General features: G+C 43.6%; 1 protein-coding gene across 3 annotated transcripts in view; it reads left to right on the forward strand.

Moving 5' to 3' along the window:
• The window catches only part of pla2r1 (phospholipase A2 receptor 1), a 119,518-nt gene that overhangs the window by 77,297 nt on the left and 22,689 nt on the right, over positions 1–19,532 (forward strand). For all 3 annotated transcript variants that reach the window (XM_068035262.1, XM_068035263.1, XM_068035264.1), the window contains 6 exons: positions 3,730–3,872; positions 4,336–4,453; positions 5,218–5,378; positions 9,583–9,733; positions 11,982–12,220; positions 12,349–12,517. In XM_068035262.1, the coding sequence (XP_067891363.1) occupies positions 3,730–3,872; positions 4,336–4,453; positions 5,218–5,378; positions 9,583–9,733; positions 11,982–12,220; positions 12,349–12,517 (981 nt within the window). The remainder of the gene's footprint in view (positions 1–3,729; positions 3,873–4,335; positions 4,454–5,217; positions 5,379–9,582; positions 9,734–11,981; positions 12,221–12,348; positions 12,518–19,532) is intronic.

The following is a 19,532-nucleotide window of genomic DNA, read 5'->3' on the forward strand; positions in this document are numbered from 1 at the left end:
CAATTTCAAACAGATGGGGCCTCGCAGCCACAAAGGACAGCAGGATTCACCTCCAACACTGGATTCCCGCAGATACATGGCATCATCATTTGCAACTATGTGGCCATCATGGTGCTGAATGAGCAGTCAGTGAGATTTATCAACAGGAAGGGCTTCCACGTCCTAAACTTTCAGCTGGTCTGTGACCACAAGAGAAACCTCATGCATGTGTGCACTTGCTATCCTGGCAGCTGTCATGACACTTTCATCCTCCAGCAGTCCATGGTACCACAGCTTGTCATCCCACCACCGAAACTCTGTGGATGGATTCTAGGGGTCAAGAGATATCCCTTGAAGAGATGGATACTCACCTTTTACGTGATCCTGAGATTTAGGACCATCATCGAGCAGGTCACAGGGATTCTGAAGATACAGTTTTGGTGCCTGGACTGGTGAGATGATGCCCCTGCAGTACACCCCTGCAAGGGTCTTGCACATTGTCGTGGTCTGCTGTGCTCTCCATAGCATAGCCCTCCAGAGAGGTGTGGACCTTGTGTTAGATTGACACAGATCATCAGAGGAAGAGGAAGATGCAGAGCAAACGGCACCCATGCCATGCAGGGAGGTGGCCGGGGCCAACTCGAGTCAAATCTCTCATCAGGATGGCATGAACGTCAGGACATATCTGATCCAGGTACATTTCACTTGTGTGCTACTCATCCAGCAGGACTGCATACTCCGGAACTCATTTTGAACTGTCTGTGAGAACGCATCCATTCTAAACGCAATCTTGAATAGATCAACTGAAAGCACCAATGCATGATACACGTTTGTCCTGTGGTCTCGGTGTCCCCTTTCGAAGACCACTGCCTCCTTTCACCACTTCTTCCCTGTTTTCCAGTCTTGTCATTAAAGAATGTCTGTGATCACAGCTCAACATTTCCAGTGTTATTAATAAATTACAAAGTGCATATTTACAAGTGAAATAAACCCCAGTTAACCACTCCATGCTCTGACCAACACAGTGGCCTTCACTCTTGTCCACTTCTATGTGGTGCTCCCTTGTGGCTTCAGATAAGGTGTAGGCACCCAGCTCGCGTGTGTCTGCTTGCAGCTGTGACGTACATGATGGTCGTCCTTGTCATGGAGGTGCCAGTGGGGGCACCTCCAGAGGCTGCTGCACCAACGTCAATTCAGGGGTAACCTTCATCACACAGCCCTGCTCCATTGATGGTCCCTCAGTCAGAGGGGCCAAGGAGACCGATGATGGCGCCTCTTTGATGACTGCTTCAGCCCTTTGGTGCTCTGGATCGCCGGAAGGGACCACCAGCTGCAGCATAATTGGCATCCACTCTATGCATCTTTGCGCCATCGGCACAACTGACCAGTCAGTGCTACAGAGCATTGCATGCATTCTGTGAATGTCAATGCGCTGTTCCTGCATTCACTGAGTGCTGCCAGATATGGCTCTCCATGAAGTTGGCCACTCTCTCAGTGGAGGAGGTCATGCTTTCCAAGCCTTAACCCATGGTGGTGCACATGGGTTAAATGGGTTCCTCCATTCTGACCCATGACTCAGCACTGCATCCGGTATGTCTGACATGTGGGTACACATCTGTCACTGCTGGTAAAAGTAGAGTTGCCTTGCTTGTGACTGCCAAGGCCCCGCATTTGCACTCAGCTGAGCATGGCTGTGTCTGTCTTCCATCCTCTGAAGGAGACAGCCCACAGCTGCCTCTGCCTCTCTCTCCTGCTCATTTGTGATCGGTTCTTCACCCAGTGCTGTGCTTTGTAACCACGTGTGAGGACCCACTGATGAGTGTATCTGCACCAGTGCACTTGAGTGATGTGACAGTGCTGGCTCTGCTGGTTTGGTTTATTCAGAGGCCCCTGGTAATGCTGCTGCACTGGCATGCTCCACAAGGGGTCCCATGGGAGACATGAGAAGGCAATCATGAGCACTCGCCTCTGACAGCAGAAGCCTCAGCAGAGCTGAAGCTTCCCAATGCAGCTTTTTTATTCTTTCATGGGATATGGGCGTCGCTGGCAAGTCCAACATTTATTGCCCATCCCTAATTGCTGCTGACATCTAAGTGTCTTGCTAGGCCATTTCAGAGGGCAGTTAAGGGTCAAGCACATTGCTGTGGGTCTAGAGTCACATGTAGGCCTGACAGGTAAGGATGGCACATTTCCTTCCCTAAAGGACATTAATGAACCGGATGGGTTTTTACAACAATCGATGATAGTTTCATGGCACCATTCTCGAGACTGGCTTTCAATTCCATATTTTTTTTTCATTAATTGAATTTAAATTCCACCAGCAGCCATGGCGAGATTTAAACCCATGTCCCCAGGGCTTTAGCCCAGGCCTCTGGATTACTAGTTCAGTGACATTATCACAACGCCATTGTCTCCGCTGAGCTGTCTCCAGCTGAGGCTGTGGCATTCTGTTGGAGGGGGGGAATGCACTCCATTCCCTTTATCTACATATTTCAATATCTTTTCACCCTCTCCTCCAGGTGTTCCTATCTCTCCACCACCCTCATGATGTGCTTTGCTGCCTCCTCCATAGCAGTGAGGATGGCGAGCTGGGTCAATCCTGTGTGTACCCTCTCCCTTGCATTTTGCACCCTCATATGCAAGGACAAAAGAGAGAGAGATAAGGCATTGCTGGCCTCCCTCACCAATGCCAGTGGCTTATTAAAGTAAGACACTGCATGTATCAGTGCTGCCAGTTCTAGCCTCAACAGTTCTAGGGCACTGAGCCTTGCAGGCGGGTCAGCCATTACCCTGGGTGTACAACTCTTCCATGTGCAGGAGCACCATGCACACTCAGCCAGTGTGCCTGTCGCGTCACACTTGTCTTGCCAGAGCGAAGAAGGTCATTAAACATTTTGCAGCACTGCACCCAAATTCTCCAGGCAACACTGCGGCTACTGACATGTTCAGTCACCTCCAGCCAGGCCTGCTTAGTTTGGCTGGTTGGCCTTCTGCCACCCTCCGGGGACAGGAGATCCCCCGTATTGTCTTCAATATAACCTCAGGGACTGCATCTGTAAACCGGGGTGGTGGGGGGGCAGCCCTGCTACAGGTGACAGGCCTCTGCCTGTGCCTCTCCCTCTGCTGACTTCGGCCTTCCATTAATATATGCAAGATGATTACCACTACAATAGTTGCCATCGTGTCTTTAAATTGGGCCCACACTTTGAGTCGTGTCTCAATCCTGCATCCACTGCTGCTTACTGGCTGGCAAACCCACCTTCCAGCCAGTTAGCTGCCAACCTCTGCAAAATCGCGGGCTGTGACTACTTCTGCCCCATTTGGAGTTGGGACCATGGTCCTGACCCCAAATGCAAAATCCTGCCCACAGTGTCTACATTTTTCAGTTAGAAAATTAAACACACAATAAAGCCAACGCAGGGAACCATTGTGGTGTGTGTGGTGAGTGATGTGTAGGCCATCATGGATCCTCAGTGTGCAATGTTTATAGTGAGCTGATTGCATTAACACCATATATTTTCATGCCATATATTCGGTAAAAATGACAGCTTCTTACAGCAACCAGTTTATCAAACCATTCCTGGGGAGGTGCAGGCACTATTAAGTATATTCATTTGCATAATTAAACTGTAATATGTACTTTAAGTTCTGCATTTTAATATTTTTCTTGCATTATTTGTTAAATTACAACTTTGCCCTGTTCACCTGTACAATAATTTTGTATTTGTTTGTATATTTATTTCCTGACAGGGCGCTGGGGTGATAGCAAGTGCTTTCTGTCTCTCCCTTTCATCTGTAAACGTCACAATATATCACTGGTAGAGGTTCGCACAGTTGAGAGTTACCTTCCAGACCTGTCGTGTCCAAAAGGTTGGCTGTATTTTGAACATAAGGTAACTTTAGAAAAAAGACAAAAACTATTTTTGGAATACTTTACATATTAAACATCTTTATGAATACTGACTGGTGTACATTTTTGGTTGTAGCACCCGTTAACCTGTCCAATTGTAGAGTAAACATTTGTCAGTAATATTTTAAAGACAACAAGCTGCATATTAAAATTACAAAGAGAAAATTGTACGCTGTTACTTTTGTGTCATCTTCATAACAAATATTAAGTTTGATAGATTTCTGTAACTGACAAAAGAAGAAATAACTTGTATTTGTGTAGCACCTTTCACATCCTCAGGACTTTCCAAAGCAGTTCACAGACAATTCATTACTTGTGAAATGTAGTCACTAATTTTGCAGGCAAATTGCGCAGGCAGATTTTCAGAATACCTATTAGATATAAATTAACTCAAAACTTTCATCACGAAGGAAATTTTACTGATGGCTTTTATTTTTCTGAAACAGTGTTTCCTGCTGTATGCCCCAAAGGACAAGAGTCAGCTAAAGCACTGGTACTCTTCTCAAATGTTCTGCAGTATACATGGAGGAACACTTGCTACAATAGAAAATGAAATAGAACAAGGTAATTTAAAATGGCTAATGGGACGTTAGCTTGAATCTTGCATATTTAGATCTTCTGTCTCGCATATAATTGCATGTACTTGTACCATAGAATAAACACAATGGCCCAGGCTTTCCAGTGGGGTGGGGCAGTAGAGTGGGTTGTCAGTCCACCCCAGAAGGCCAAAGACCCCAGCCGTATATGTAGGAAGTTGGTTCCACAGCCGCTAAGAGGAAATTATGCTCTCATCCTTTCAACACTTGAGGCACATTCCACCAGCGTTTCAATGCTGGAAGCCAGGGCCTAATAGCAGCCCCTAGGTCCATCAATCGAACTGGAAAAATGTAGGAAAGATGACGGCTAGATTAAACTGCAGCTGGGTCACATAATGAAACCCCTATTAGTTTAAATGCATGACGCTTCTGCCTGCTTCTGTCGGGCACCTCAGCCACTTAACCTGCAGTTTGGACTTAAAATGGTAGATAGCAGAATTCCAGCAGGAAAAGGATGGTGCAAACACTCCCCTGTCCTCCAACTCCCACCCAGTTCCCATCAGACAGAGAAAAATAAAATTAACCCCATAGTGTTTAACAAATGGTGTCACTACTCCAGTTTCCAGATTAGATTAGGCCATTGCTTAATAGCCCAATGATGTCCATTAACTGTTTCTAGCAGTTGATTTATTTGTCCATACGTATAACAACAATTGTTAACTAGGCTATCAGTAGTGAAAGCTTTATTCAAAGGTTGAGTCAATTCTGTTTCCACTTTTTTTTAATTCACAGCATTTTTAACAATTCAGCTCCTGGATAGATCAACGAGCGTTTGGATAGGACTGCACAGTGATAATTTTGAACGTTGGGTAAATGGGAAACCTGTGAAGTATTCAAACTGGTTACCAAATGAGCCAGCGCGAGACACTGCAGATCCTTATAAAAATGATCCTGTGAGTTTGTTTTTTTTTCAATCTGCCACATCAAAATGTATTGTTTATTAATAAGCTTTGTACAGAGTGTATTTTCTGAACAAATAGGATGCATGTGACTTAATAGGCTCAGATGGATATAGATTTTGATGTTCTTACCCATTCTGCATTTAGGCCAAGTGCACTCTGCCTGATCTGACTTGAACCTGCTTGGATTTTCAGGTTTGGGTCACTCACGTTCGCTCAATGTTCCCAGACCTGAGAGTTCTGCATAGTAATGGCCCTTAATGCAGCACCTTCTGGTTGTTGTCCAAAAATAGCAGCCGGAAGGCCCCTAACCCAAAGGTTTTTGGAATCAAAAAATAAAGATTCCATTCCTTTCTTCAGGCCTTCCCACCAGACTCCTCAGGTCCTCCAATCTGACATGGCCAGGTGCAAGTCCTAACTTCTGGGAACATTTCATAATGGTGTCCACCTGGTGCACCCACAAGAAAACTATTTGCTTAGATGCCCCAGACTTGCTCCTACTCCCACTCTCCCTTGAGAGATCCTCAGGAAATTCTTGGGCAACATAGAGTTAAGAGACTGGCATTGTGAATCCTCACCCTTTTTTTTTTCTTGTTCCCTGGGTACAAATGAAATGAAAATATACCCTATTATGCCTGCCGTATTACGGCAGCAATTCGTAAGATCCATGGGAGGTACAGAACTATAATAAACTTCTGAAAACAAGGCTTCTCAAATCCTTGACTGAACAGTATGAACCAGAAAACTTCACAGTTCAATCCTTGGCTTATGCTGCTAGCTAATTTTAGAAGGGGTTGTGCTGGGGGTTCTATACTTGGCCTGAGTGCTTTGAGTTTGGCAAGCCTGGGATGCATTTAGAGTATCAGTCAATTTGATGCTTTATTTAGGAGAATCAGCACTTTCATCTGTGCCCCTGAACTCAATTGTAGCAGAATAGGGATGCCACCAGACTTTTGACATTTCTAAAGTGCGGGGAACCCAAAACTGGTCACTGACCCGAAACGTTAACTCTGCTTCTCTTTCCACAGATGCTGCCAGACCTGCTGAGTGATTCCAGCATTTCTTGTTTTTATTTCAGATTTCCAGCATCCGCAGTTATTTGCTCCTATCTATAATACACTGGTTCTATTCTGTTACCATATGAAATAAATCAATGCACTTCCCAGACAATTTTCATTATACTTCAATTTAGCATCAATAATCAATATTAGGCTTATCTGAATGCAAAGGTAGACCAGAAGATACCTCCTGGAGATCTACCACCTCATTCCAAGAAGCCCCTCGGTCAGCCATCTCATTTTACTCTTGCCATTGCCAGAGCATCTAGAAGGAGTAGAAGATTAAGTATCAAAGTAGAAATAGCATACAGGGATAGTTAAAATAGTCTTCATGTTGGCTCTTTAAACAAAGGTTCATTCTGGTGTTCATAAAAGATGCCATGACACTGTTCAAAGAGCAGGGAATCCTCCCGTTGTCCAAAAGCTTGGTTGGAGAAGAAGATTTTAAGGAGGGCTGTAAGGAGAAGAGGGAGGTGGAGAGGCAGATATATACATTTATTATATTTATATAGATGCTATTTTATATATGTATATGATTAAATGTATAATTGTACATTACTGAGCAAGGTACGTGCATACTTATGATTACAACATCCAACTGTGTAAACTGGTATGTCTGTCATGTAACAGTTTTGACTGCACATTAATGCAGTGATTTTATCAACAGGAATATCAGTCATGACCCTTTCAGTAATTTATTTCTTTTAATTGCATTAATGGTACCATGAACTGAACTGTGGCTTTACTAATATGCCATAATAAAATTTAGAAGCTGCTGTTTCAGGTTCCAATGCATAATAGTTCTACCTGTTAATGTACTGAGCATGTAAATTACCCTGAGCTAAATTTTGCGTTGGAGGCAGGAAACAGAGGTCGGGACTGTTGCTGAGTGCCGAAACTGCCCCCGGGGGTGGGGGAAGAAGCAGTCACTGGGATTTTCACGGAAGCGCCCCTTTAATTGGCATGGAGATAGGTTCCCTGGCCAATTAAGGGCAGTAGGTGGGCTCCGAAAGCAGGAGGGACAATTAGAGGCCTTCCAGCTTGAGAGGAGCAGCAGGCTGCAGTAGAGGTTAAGTAACTGAGAGAATGCTTCAACATAGAGGCACCCTCTCAGCAACTTTTTTCAACGTTACTGTAAAAAACAGTAAAAGCAGCTAGGCAGTGTCGGGGGAGGAAGTACTGGGGAATCTGTCCACAGGGCGGCCTTTGGCTGTATCCACACCCAGGCACAAGCAGGGAGGGCCTTTAGACCTGCCTGGAGCGGTGGCCCCCCCGACCTATAACTGGGTGCAGGCTTCCAGGCAGTTAAACTCCCCATCCCCATCCCCATCCCCAAACCCACCCCCACCCCATGTCAGGAAACTGAAGGCCAACTGAAAAATCCCAGTTGGCCGCCTTTTAATTGTACTTAACAGGCTCTTTTTGAGTCTAATTGGCTACCCGCCTCATGGGGGCGGGTAGCGCTGCCAGCCCCAAACCTGCCTTGGCAAAAATGGCTGGCGCCGGGAATGGGCCCGGGAAACTGGCACGCCAGCCGGCGCTGGTATTTTCGGGCCCCATCTGCCTCCTTTCCAAACCTTGGCAGGCCCTGAAAATTCAGACCACTGATTCAGATTTAGCTATTTTACTTTTGAACCATTGAGGACATGAATCTTTTATCATGAAAAATTCATTCATATCCCAATTGGGAATAATTTATTTGTGCTCTGGCTGCAGTTAATACTTTAATTTGATTTGTTCACTCAGCGTCTCATGTTCCTCATTATAGATTGCAATTTTCTCAAATAAATGAAATGAGTAGTAGCAGCAGCAGATTTATATCTACATTTCCCAGACACAAATGATGTAAGACTCTGACCCTAAAACCGTTGTTCTTAGAACTATAAGCAATTAACAATTTCAAATTATAAGACATGCACTTAACGATATTTCTGAAATAAGAGTTGCAAAAATATTCAACTTAATTTTCCTTATTTTATGAATAAACTAAAGTTATTCTATTTTGTTGCTGTATTCAAGGTTTAGAATATCTTTCCTGCTGATATGTTGCAATATCCTCAAGTACTCATGGGAAAGCAACTCCATTTTTAATGACATAATCTCCTTTGTTGAAATGCAAATCTTGCCACCTAATGACCTTGCTTCTGAATCAGGATAAATATCTTACTATTATGAAGGCTGGCCACCAAAACATAATACTTAAGTGCCTCATCTCAGTTTCTAACTCTTAGATGCTCGTCGTTGTGCCTCCCGGCCCCAAATTCCGCACGTTTGTCAATTCACAGAAAGCAGCAAACACTAGATCAGGGAGGGGCAATCAAAATTTTGAAGGGCATTTTTCAACACCCAGTTAAAAATGGCACAAAGACATCAGGGACAAAAAATCTTCTATGCCAGCAGCATATTGAACGCGTAAGCCTGTTGCAGACACAATTTCTGGTGGGACCTGCAAACAACAGATTTCACCAAGAATGTGATCAATGGCCAAATCCTGACTGGGCCTGAGGTGGACAGAATGGCCATGCAACCCGAACCATAGCCCATTGAAGGAATTCCCTTGGCCCTAGCCCCTCCCTACCACCCAACAAACTAGATGGGATGAATCCAGCATACAGGTTTTCTCAGCAGTGGAAGTGAGGCCCACTTGGGTGGGGCAGATCAGGCCTCAGTCTTGGACTAGACCTGCCGTAAGAATGCCAGTAGTATCTCCTTGTATATGGGGCCAACTGGACAGCAATTATAATTTTTTTTTGAGGCTACCTGAAAAGCAGCTTACTGGGGCTCCTTTTCCTGTCCTGTATCCCTATTGCAGGGGTCCAAGATGAGCCATACTGGCAAAAGCTTGCAAACCAGGGGACACCACTAACCCTGGATACTCAGTAGGTTCAGAAGCAGAGGTCACTGGTGCCCACTCCATAGCTCTTTTGTCAGCGGAGCAAGGCTGAGGATTTCTGACCTCCGCTATCCAAATTGAAAGAGCAGTCAGAGCTTCCTGCGGTTTTTGGTCCTTTTGAGATAATTTCTGCGCAAGGATAAGGTAATTGAAATGTTTTATCCTTAAATGTTTCCTGAAGGATGTTTAAATAAAAGGTCTGAAAGTTGGCTAATTATAATAGCTGATATTTGTAATTTTTTTACAGCATTCTGAACACCTTAATAGCCCTATCCTGCAAGAGGAGTCAAAAAGGTGTGCTTTATTGTCCAATAGTCATGCTCATCATTCCACTGGAAGATGGTACACCAGAACTTGTAATACAAACAATTATGGCTTTGTTTGTCAAAAATACCCAGGTGAAGTCCTTATGAGAAATTGTTTTAATTAGATTTTAATTATTAAAAAAAAATGCTCCATTAGCTTTGAGGTGGTGGTCAAGTGGTAATGTCACTAGATTAGTAATCCAGAACCCAGGCTAATGCTCTGGAGACATGGGTTCGAATCCCACCACGGCAACTGGTGGAATTTGAATTCAGTTAATAAATCTGGAAATAAAAGCTAGTCTAATGGTGACCATGAAACTATTGTTGATTGTTGTAAAAACCCATCTGGTTCGCTAATGTCCAATAGGGAGGGAAATCTGCCATCCTTACCAGGTCTGGTTTACATGTGACTCCAGACCACAACAATGTGGTTGACTCTTAACATGCTCACTGAAGTGGCCTTGCAAGCCATCAGTTCAAGGGCAATTAGGGATGGGCAATAAATGCTGGCCTAGCCAGCGAAGCCTACATCCCATAAAAAAAAATAAAGAAACAAAAGTGGCAGTCATCCCTTACTTGGAAATTGAAATCCCAATAGATGTCATATTAAACACGCATGCATAAACTGTGCTGAGCTATTGTCGTGTCCGCAATAGCCTAATTCTGGGGCACCAAGGTTGAGATTATTCTGCGTTTAGTAAGTATGTGCAACAAACCTGTTCTTGAAGAAACTGGTAGTAGGTTTTGTGGTTTATAGATGTTCATACACCTCGCTCTTAATGCAACTAAATTTCATGGCTCATTACAGTATGTGTTTTTAATTGAAATAATTCCACGCAGGAGTTACAATCCAGATAAAACTGAAGGTGGTACCAAATTAATTAATTTTTAAATGTCCTGATATTCAATAAGAAACTAAAAGAAATGAGCTGGAAGTACTGTTCTATTTCTTGAGACTAAAGCAGTTATTTGGGTACAAAAGTATAGTAAAAAAAATTAATGAGGTCTAAAATCCAAATCAGAAATTACATTGAGACTCTGTTTTGACAGCTGTGACTCGGCTGATAGCACTCTCGCCTCTGTGGCAGAAGGTTGTGGTTTCAAGTCCCACTCCAGAGACTGGAATACAACATCTAGGCAGACACTCCATTGCAGTACTGAGGGAGTGCTGCAGTGTTGGTGGTGCCATCCTTCAGATGAGACGTTAAACTAAGGTCCCACCTGCGGGCTCAGGTGGATGTAAAAACATCCCATGCCACTATTTTGAGGAAGAGAAGTGGAGTTTTCCAGGTGTCTTGAACTATATTAATCGATCAATCATAATCACTTAAAAAAAAACAAAAAGAAAGATTATCTGGTCATTATCACATTGCTTTGGATACTTGCTGTGTGCAAATTGGCTGCCACATTTCAAAAGAATTCTGACTATAAAACACTCTGCAACATTCTGAGGTTGTGAAAGGTGCTAGATATATGCAAGCTCTTTGTTTCTTTAGATAAGTAAAAATAAGACTTGCTGAGAGGAAAAGTAAGACTTAAAAAAACGTGTTTTTTTTTTCAAAATAAACCATTCACCAGTGGAGTTTTCTTGATCTACTAATCTATGATTCATATGTTTTCCCAAGAATAGAAACAATTATTTTAAGATCCATCTTTGTCTATGTTGAAATATATAAAATACGAAACAAAAGTACAAAATATGCCATAATCCCTAAAGTTAATCTGGCCCCACTGAGGAGTCAACCTTTTGTAAGTGTCCTGATGTCACTGTTTATCACTGACTTAAGAAGTTTGAAGCACTTCAAAATTTCTTCATTGTTGTGGAGGGTTGCCATCTGTAGAGATTCTCAAGCATACAAGAATTTGGTAGTTAAGAGCATCAATTCAGCATGTCTGGATGTAATTTGTTTTTCCTTTTGGTGCAACCACTGACCTATTCAGAATAGCTGTAGGAGCACACTGATAATTTTAAAAGGTAGACATCTGTGTTAGGAGTTGGCGTCAGATACTAGTTTGATGATCTATCTCACTTTTAGGCAGAAACTTCTTTGACCCTGACCTCTTTAAGCATCTGTCAGAGTTTATTACAGCACAATTGGGAGTCCAGAAAGTTCTTAGACAGGAGGGTGTCCTTTGGCTTCTGTGTTCCGTGATGTCCTTTTGCATTGTGCTATCCAAGAGTTTTACAATGCTGTATGACCTGTTCTGATGGAATAGTTTTTATTCCATCAGTACAGGTCATGTGGTATATCTTTCTATCAATTGTTCCAATGTAAACATTCACTGCTCATCTGTAATCAGTGTCGTAAGTTCCATCATGGTTGTTTTATTGTCTCTATAGATAAATCCATCCATCAAATCAATGTATCATCTGTCTATCCAGCACTTGATACTTTTGCATATGGAAACTACACATACAAACTGATTAAGAAGAACCTAACGTGGTATGAAGCATTAAATGAATGCAGACAAAGAGAAACTGAACTGGTCAGCATCACTGATCAATACCACCAAGCTTTTCTCACGGTCATTGTGAACAGGCTGTCACACCCACATTGGATAGGACTATCCAGTCCAGATGTATGTCCAAAACTTATACAACTGTAAATAACTCCAATTTTATTGATTAATGTAGTGTATAAGAACCTAGATAGAGATGCATGTATCATGTAAATGTTTTTGTCATCCATACTTGTCATTGTTTGCAGGATGGAAAAAGCTTTATTTGGTCAGATGGTAGTGGCATTATATTCAGTCATTGGGCAGAGGAAGGTCCTCACTCATCTCACGATTGTGGGTATATGGATACTAATGGCTACTGGAAGACTACTAACTGTGAAACTCAACTCCAGGGAGCTTTCTGCCAGATTTTGCAATGTAAGAATGAAGCTTCAAAACCTTTAAATTCTATGGCCTGGATTTTGTGAAATTTTAACATGTGATAGGTAATAATTACTGCCAAACAACTTCACCAGCCCTGAAAATTTCATTTTACAAGTGTAGAGTCATATTCCTTCAGGAATTAGTGTTAAAGATATTTTTTTTTTACTTTCTCTGTTGCCACCTGTTTTCCCAATCTTTATTTTGCTTTCTGTACTTGACTTAAATCTGTTTATCCTCTGTAGACGAGATTTTTAACTCACTCAAAACCCATTTGCACAGAATTTAAATCGGGCCCTGCATGGCTCAGTGAGGATTCTTTAATCTGGTTGAAGAACCTTGCTGTTTCTTTCAAGCAAATAAAGGGCCAGAATCAAACAGGGCCATAGTGAAAAATAGTGGGAAGGGGGACAGGTAATGTTAAAAAGACAAGCCTTAAGGCTTTGTGCCTTAATGCGCGGAGCATTCGCAATAAAGTGGATGAATGAATCTCGCAAATAGATGTAAACGGGTATGATATAGTCAGAATTACGGAGACACGACTGCAGGATGACCAGGGATGGGAAATGAGCATCCAGGGGTATTCAGTATTTCGGAAGGACGGACAAAAAGTAAAAGGTGGTGGAGTTGCATTGCTGGTTAAAGAGGAAATTAACGCAATAGTGAGGAAGGATATTGGCTCTGACGATGTGGAATCTGTATGGGTAGAGCTGAGAAACACTAAGGGGCAAAAAATGTTAGTGGGGGTTGTATATAGACCCCCAAACTCTAGTGTTGTTGGGAATGGCATTAAACAGGAAATTATAGAAGCATGCGATAAAGGAACATCTGTAATTATAGGTGATTTTAATCTGCATTTTGATTGGGCAAATGAAATTAGTCACAATACCGTAGAGGAGGAATTCTTGGAGTGTATACGGGATGGTTTTCTGGACCAATACGTTGAGGAACCAACTAGAGAACAGGCCATCCTAGACTGGGTATTGTGTAATGAGAGAGGAATAATTGACAATCTAGGTGTGCGCGACCCCTTGGGGATGAGCAACCATAGTATGATAGAATTCTTTATCAAGATGGAGAGTGACGTAGTTGATTCTGAGATTAGGGTCCTGAATCTTAATAAAGGAAACTACGAAGGTATGAGGCACGAGCTGGCTATGATGGATTGGGAAACATTACTTAAAGGAATGACGGTGGATAGGTAATGGCAAACATTCAAAGAGCACATGGATTAACTGCAACAATTGTTTATTCCTGTCTGGCGCAAAAGTAAAACGGGAAAGGTAGTCAAACCATGGCTTACAAGGGAAATTAGAGATAGCATTAGATCCAAGGAAGAGGCATACAGATTCGCCAGAAAAAACAACAGACCTGAGGATTCTGAGCAGTTTAGAATTCAGCAAAGGAGGACCAAGGGATTGATTAAGAAGGGGAAAATAGTGTACGAGAGCAAGCTTGTGGGGAACATAAAAACTGACTGTAAAAGTTTCTATAGGTATGTGAAGAGAAAAAGATTGGTGAAGACAAATGTAGGTCCCTTACAGTCAGAAACAGGGGAATTTATTATAGGGAACAAAGAAATAGCTGTCTTCACAAAGGACAACACAAATATCATACCAGAAATGTTGGGGAACACAGGGTTTAGTGAGAGAGAGGAACTGAAGGAAATCCGTATTAGTAGACAAATGGTGTTGGGGAGATTGATGGGATTGAAGGCTGATAAATCCCCAGGGCCTGATAATCTACATCCCAGAGTACTTAAGGAAGTGGCCCTAGAAATAGCGGATGCACTGTTGGTCATCTTCCAAGATTCTATAGACTCTGGAACAGATCCTACAGATTGGAGGGCAGCTAATGTAAACCCGCTATTTAAAAAGGGAGGTTGAGAGAAAGCAGGGAATTATAGACCAGTCAGCCTGACGTCGGTAGTGGCGAAATTCTAGAGTCCATTATCAAAGATTTTATAGCAGAGCACTTAGAGAACAGTGGTAGAATCGGACAGAGTCAGCATGGATTTACGAAAGGGATATCATACTGAAACATAGAAAATAGGAGCAGGAGTAGGCCATTTGGCCCTTCGAGCCAGCTCCGCCATTCATTATGATCATGGCTGATCATCCAACTCAGTAACCAGTTCCGGCTTTCCCCCCATATCCTTTGATCCCTTTCACCCCAAGAGCTATATTTAACTCCTCCTTGAAAACATACAATGTTTTGGCCTCAACTGCTTTCTGTGGTAGCGAATTCCACAGGTTCACCACTTTCTGGGTGAAGAATTTTCTCCTCATCTCATTCTTGAATGGTTTATCCTGTATCCTTAGACTATGACCCCTGGTTCTGGACTCCCCCACCATCGGGAACATCCTTCCTGCATCTACCCTGTCAAGTCCTGTTAGAATTTTATAGGTTTCTATGAGATCCCTCCTCACTCTTCTGAACTCCAGCAAATATAATCCTAACCGACTCAATCTCTCCTCATACGCCAGTCCCGCCATCCCAGGAATCAATCAGATAAACCTTTGCTGCACTCCCTCTATAGCAAGAACATCCTTCCTCAGATAAGGAGACCAAAACTGCACACAATATTCCAGGTGTGGCCTCACCAGGCCCTGTATAGTTGCAACAAGGCATCCCTGCTCATGTACTCGATTCCTTTGGCTATGAAGACCAAAATACCATTTGCCTTTTTTACTGCCTGTTACACCTGCATGCTGTGATCCAGGCGCTGCTTCACAAACCACTGACCACCTCCAGGCGCTTATCCATTGTCTCTTGAGATAAGGAGGCCAAAGAAGACACCTTCAGCGACTTGTGTACGAGAACACCCAGGTCTCGTTGCATATTCCCCTCTCCAGCATTTTGTTTCTCCATAGTTGCTGCCAGACCTGCTGAGTATTTCAGCATCTATAGAGAGAGAAATAGAGTCAATGTTTCAGGTCTATGACCTTTCATCAGAACTGGCAAAGGTTCGAAATGTAATAGGCTTTGAGCATGTGAAAAAGGGGGAGGGAGGAAGAAGAACAAAATAGAAGGTGTGTAATTGGACAAAGGGCAACAGAGATTAAATGACAAAGATGTGACGGAAAAAAGGCAAAGAGAGTGCTAATAGTTGTATTAAAAGACAAAGCATTAGTCCAGAGAGAGCATTAATGGCAGAATAATGAACAGCTCTGTCCAAAAGCAAAAACCTGAAAAATAAGTTAGGGACGGGCACATGTTTTTTAAAAAATAAAATGAAGTAAAAAAGACAGTCATACTCTGAAATTGTTGAACTCAATGGTGAGTCCAGAAGGCTGTAAAGTGTCTAATCAGAAGATGAGGTGCTATTCCTCGAGCTTGTGTTGAGGTTCATTGGAACACTGTAACAGACCAAGGACAGAAATGTTGGCATGGGAGCAGGGTGGTGAATTAAAATGGCAAGCAACTGGATCTAGGGGTCATGCTTGCGGACTGAGCGGAACTGTCAGCGTGACGTCAACCATCTTAATTTCTCCGCTCCCTTCACTCACTCTAACCTGTCTCCCTGAGAGCTTGCTGCTCTCCGTTCTCTCAGGTCTAACCCTGACATTGTGATCAAACCTGCTGACAAGGGTGGTGCTGTTGTCTAGCACAGCAATTTCTACCTTGCAGAGGCTGAGCAGAGGACCATGACCCCACCACTGAACATCAAGCTACTGTCTCCAGGACTGTCACTGACCTCATTTCTTCTGGAGATCGTCCTTCTAGAGCTACCCACCTCATAGTCTCTCAACCCTGGACAGCTCGTTAATGCCTCCATCCTAAAATCCACAAACGGGACTGTCCCAGTAGATCTGCTGTGTCAGCCTCATCCTGCCCCACAGAACTTATTTCTTTGTATCTTGGCCCTCTTTTTCTCCCCTGGTCCAGTCTCTTCCTATCTAAATCTTGGACTCTTCTGATGCCCTACCTCGTTTTGACAATTTCCAGTTTCCTGGCCCTAACCACCGCCTCTTCACTATGGACATCCAATCTCCACACCTCCATCCCCACCAGGATGGTCTGATGGCTCTCTGCTACTTCCTTGAACAGATCCCAACCAGTCCCCAATTACCACCGCCCTCCTCTGCCTTGCTGAACTTGTTCTCACATTGAACAACTCCTTCAACTCCACTCACTTCCTCCAAATAAAAATTGTTGCTGTGGGTACCCGCATGGGTCCCAGTTATGCCTGTATTTTTGTGGGGTATGTCAAACATTACTTGTTCCAGTCCTTCTCAGGCCCCCTCCTCCAACTCTTTTTTTTTTCCCCCAGTACATTGATGACTCTATTGGTGCCATTTCCTGCTCCCGCCTCGAACTGGAAAACTTCAACTTTGCTGCCAATTTCCACCCTTCTCTCTCCTTCAGAGGGTCCATCTCCGACATTTTCCTTTCCTTCCCTTCCTCGACTTCTCTGTCTCCATCTCTGGGGATGGGCTGCCCACTCATATTATTATAAGTCCACCAACTCCCACAGCTACCTCGACTACACTTCCTCACACCCTGCCCCCTGTAAGAACTGCATTCCATTCTCCCAATTTCTTCGTCTCCGACGCATCTCTTCTGATGACGCAACCTTCAACAACGCTTCTGATACGTTTTCCTTTTTCCTCAGTCGAGGATTCCATCGCCCCCCCCACCCCCCCACTGTGGTTGACAGCCCTCAACCATGTCTGACCAATTTCCCGCACTTCTGCCCTCGCCGCTTCCCCTCCCTCCCAGAACCACGACAGGGTTCCCCTTGTCCTCAGTTTCCACCCCACCAGCCTCCACATCCAAAGGATCATCTTCCGCCACCACCAGACACATCTTCCCCTCCCCTCCCCTGTCAGCATTCCAAAGGGATCGTTCCCTCCATGGCACCCTGGTCCACTCCTCCATCACCCCCAAGACCTTGTCCGCTTCCCACGGCACCTTCCCATGCAATCACAGGAGGTGTAATACCTACCTTTTTATCTCCTCACCATGCAAGGTTCCAAACCCTCCTTCCAGGTGAAGCATGATTTATATTCCTTTCAATTTAGTAGACTGTACTCGCTGCTCACAATGTGGTCGCCTCTACATTGGAGAGAGCAAACGTACATTGGGTGGACCGCCTTGCGGAACACCTCCGGTCAGTCCGCAAGCATGACCCTGAGCTTCTGGTTGCTTGCCATTTTAATTCACAACCCTGCTCCCATACCAGCATTTCTGTCCTTGCCCTACTGCAGTGTTCTAGTGAATCTCAATGCAAGCTCGAGGAACAGCATCTCATTTTCCTATTAAGGCACTCTACAACCTTCTGACCTCACCATTGAGTTCAACAATTTCAGAGTATGACTACCTTTTTTCATTTTATTTCATTTTATATTTTAAACATGTGACTGTCCTAAACTTGTTTTTCAGGTTTTTGCTTTTGGACAGAGCTGTTCATTATTCTGCCATTCACACTCTCTCTCTGGACCAATGCTTTGTCTTTTAATACAACTATTAGCACTCTTTTTGTCTTTGTCCTGTGACATCTTTGTCACTTAATCTCTCCTGCCCTGTGTCCTATCCCACACCTTCTCTTCTGTTCTTCTTCCTCCCTCCCCCTTTTCACTTGGCCAAAGCCTATTACATTTCTAACATTTGCCAGTTCTGATGAAAGGCCACAGATCTGAAATGTTAACTCTGTTTCTCTCTCCACAGATGTTGCCAGACCTGCTGAGTATTTCCAGCACTTTCTGTTTTTATTAAAGTCATAACTGCCACTGATTAGTTGCATTGAAACAAATTCCTGCAGATACTTCCATGGCCGAGTGAGTAGCTGCACCTAGAGTGTTTTAGAGCAATACAGACCAGTTAGCTGATCTCAGCCACAGCGTAATGGTAGCAGTTGACCTCTGTCACTGAGTGTTGCCTGATCAGTCACCAGTGTCCAGTTTTCCCCACTGGAAAGTTTACTTAGGTGGTCATAAATTGAGAACTGTGCAACAGCCCCAACAAACAAATTTCTCTGCAGCACCTGTGGCAGAGCCTGTCACTCCAGAATTGGCCTTTATAGCCACTCCAGGCGCTGCTTCACAAACCACTGACCACCTCCAGGCACGTATCCATTGTCTCTCGAGATAAGGAGGCCCAAAAGAAAGAAAGAAGAATTCTGTCTAGGTTCACACATGACATAATGCCATTTGGATGAGATCGTGCCATTGAACAATTGGTCTTCACCTTCAGGAGAGTACGGGGTGGGGGAAGGAATTAAATCTGTTTATTTCTAATCAGTTAATAAATTATTTTTCAACCACCATCTACAATTACCATTTTCACTGAGGTATGCTTGTCTGATCCAATTTTACTTTGGTTTGGAAACCTCCCTCCTGAGTACAAAAAACTACTCGAGCGAAAGTGGCAACAATACTTAATTTTTGTTGCATGTAACTTTTCCTATTTTTCGTGGGGAGGGGGGGTGGGGAGGGATTGCAGAGATGTAATAGAATATACTTTAATGTTTTGCCAACTCAGGATCTCTTGAAAAGCAGGATTGAGGGTTATAGAAGCATTCAACAATAGAGTACAAATTGAGTTTTTTTCAGGGGAAATCAGGATAGAAGAAGGGGCGGGGGGGAAGATTTTAACATTTAGGCAGTTGCAGTGCAACACGCCCAACCCCCTCTTGGTGATAGCAAAGGGACCTAGGCCTTATTTAAATAATACCAGAGAGCAATGGTGCTAAATGGATTCCAACTGATACAGTATCGCCCGGCCAGCAGAAAGTTAATTCTGGGAAGAGAGAAAGGCCAAGGCAGCAGAGCACTGCTTATTGTGCATGTGTGCCCACCACCACCTAGCTTTTGGGGGCTGTATCCAGTAAAAGTGGTTGGAGAGTGCATAGTGCACAATCTACTCAGTTATGTCCTCACATTGCAATCAGGGTTCTTTGTTCATCTTTGGACACTAATTTGCCTATTATAAGGAACTACCTCTTGAAAAAGTTGAGTGCTTTAGCTGCCCAACAGCAGACTCCTATAAAAGTGGTGGCAGCTGGAGCATG

Source organism: Heterodontus francisci, chromosome 7 (genome assembly GCF_036365525.1).
Source record: "Heterodontus francisci isolate sHetFra1 chromosome 7, sHetFra1.hap1, whole genome shotgun sequence".
Lineage (NCBI taxonomy): Eukaryota > Metazoa > Chordata > Chondrichthyes > Heterodontiformes > Heterodontidae > Heterodontus > Heterodontus francisci.